The 1,386-nt window shown below is 38.7% G+C and overlaps 1 protein-coding gene across 1 annotated transcript; it reads left to right on the top strand.

Moving 5' to 3' along the window:
* Positions 1-414: 414 nt before the first annotated feature.
* On the top strand, positions 415-1,152 carry LOC143040849 (uncharacterized). The gene has a single exon (XM_076212290.1). It carries the CDS (start codon positions 415-417, stop codon positions 1,150-1,152), a length of 738 nt encoding a protein of 245 aa, XP_076068405.1.
* Positions 1,153-1,386: the final 234 nt, after the last annotated feature.

Raw genomic sequence — 1,386 nt, 5'->3', positions numbered from 1 at the left:
TGTCATGACCTACAAAGATCTATAAATAATACATCAAAATGGGTTTTGAAAAATGGTCTTAAATTTTCTACCACCAAGACTGTGGCAATACGTTTTACCAGAGGTAGACGTCAGGAGGAAGTTCCAAATCTGATTTTAAATGGGGAAATTTTACCTTATGAGGATGAAGTTAAATTTTTAGGGTTAACATTTGATAAAAAACTAACTTGGGAAAGTCACATAGATAACTTGAAGCGAAAAGTAAGAAAATCTTTGGATATTTTGAAAGTCGTGTCCAGTTTTGATTGGGGGGCAGATAAAAAATCATTACTGCTTCTTTATGATGCTTTATGTCGCTCTAAGTTGGATTATGGTTGCCAAATATATTCTTCAGCATGTAAAACAAGACTGAAGGAACTGGATGTTATTCACAATATGGGTTTAAGGATCTGCTCTGGAGCCTTCAGAACATCTCCTGTGGAGAGTATTTATGTAGACTGTCATCAGCTTCCTTTAGACCTTCGTCGGGAGGAGCTAGGTCTACGATATCTAGCAAGAATTAAAAGTACTCCAGAGAATCCAACCTTCAAACTGATAAATCAGAACCTGTCAGTAAACTATAGAGCTAATACAAAGCCTCTCCATGTTCGTTCTAAAGATCAACTAGGAAATGGCAATTTGCTTGATGAACATATTTTACCTGTTAAATATCCAGACAACCCTCCATGGCTGGTACCACAAGTTGAGCGTTGCTCAGTTAATATTGTCAAAAAGAATTCTCCTCCAGAAGTGGTTCGAGCAAAGTTCTTAGAACATGACCGACAGCATGTCAAAGATTTTAAAATTTTTACCGATGGCTCTAAATCAAAAGGTGTTGTTGGTTGTGCAGTTGTCACCAGAGACCACTCGAGATTGGGACGGCTGTCCAATGCAGCGTCGTCATTCACAGCTGAACTAACAGGAATTGTCCATGCCTTAAAAGAAGCTTCATTAACTAAAGCTAAGAAATTTGTTATATATACAGATTCAAAAAGTGCCATAGATGTTGTATGCCAGTTCAATACTTCCCACCCGCTAGGACAAAAAGCACAAGAGTGGCTACAATTCATTCACTCTCGTCATAAATCTGTGTTTTTGCTGGATCCCTTCCCATGTGGGAATAAGAGGGAATGAAATGGCTGATGAAGAAGCTAAGGAAGCTAGTAAGAAAAGCAGAATTGATGTGCGAAAATTGCCCCATTCTGATCTGTATAATCCTATCAAGTCTTACATCAGACAGAAGTGGCAGGACCGTCGGTCTGATCCTCTTCTTGCCACTAACAGGAAATATAAAAGCATTAGGCCTAACATGTCATACTGGCCTTCTGTGTTCCATGCTGATAGGAGAACTGAAATAGTCCTTAGTAG

Source organism: Oratosquilla oratoria, chromosome 29, assembly GCF_046742065.1.
Source record: "Oratosquilla oratoria isolate Oo_2021 chromosome 29, ASM4674206v1, whole genome shotgun sequence".
Taxonomy (NCBI): Eukaryota; Metazoa; Arthropoda; class Malacostraca; order Stomatopoda; family Squillidae; genus Oratosquilla; species Oratosquilla oratoria.
The sequence above is the reverse complement of the archived record's forward strand: the minus strand, read 5'-3'. Positions and strand labels throughout refer to the sequence as shown.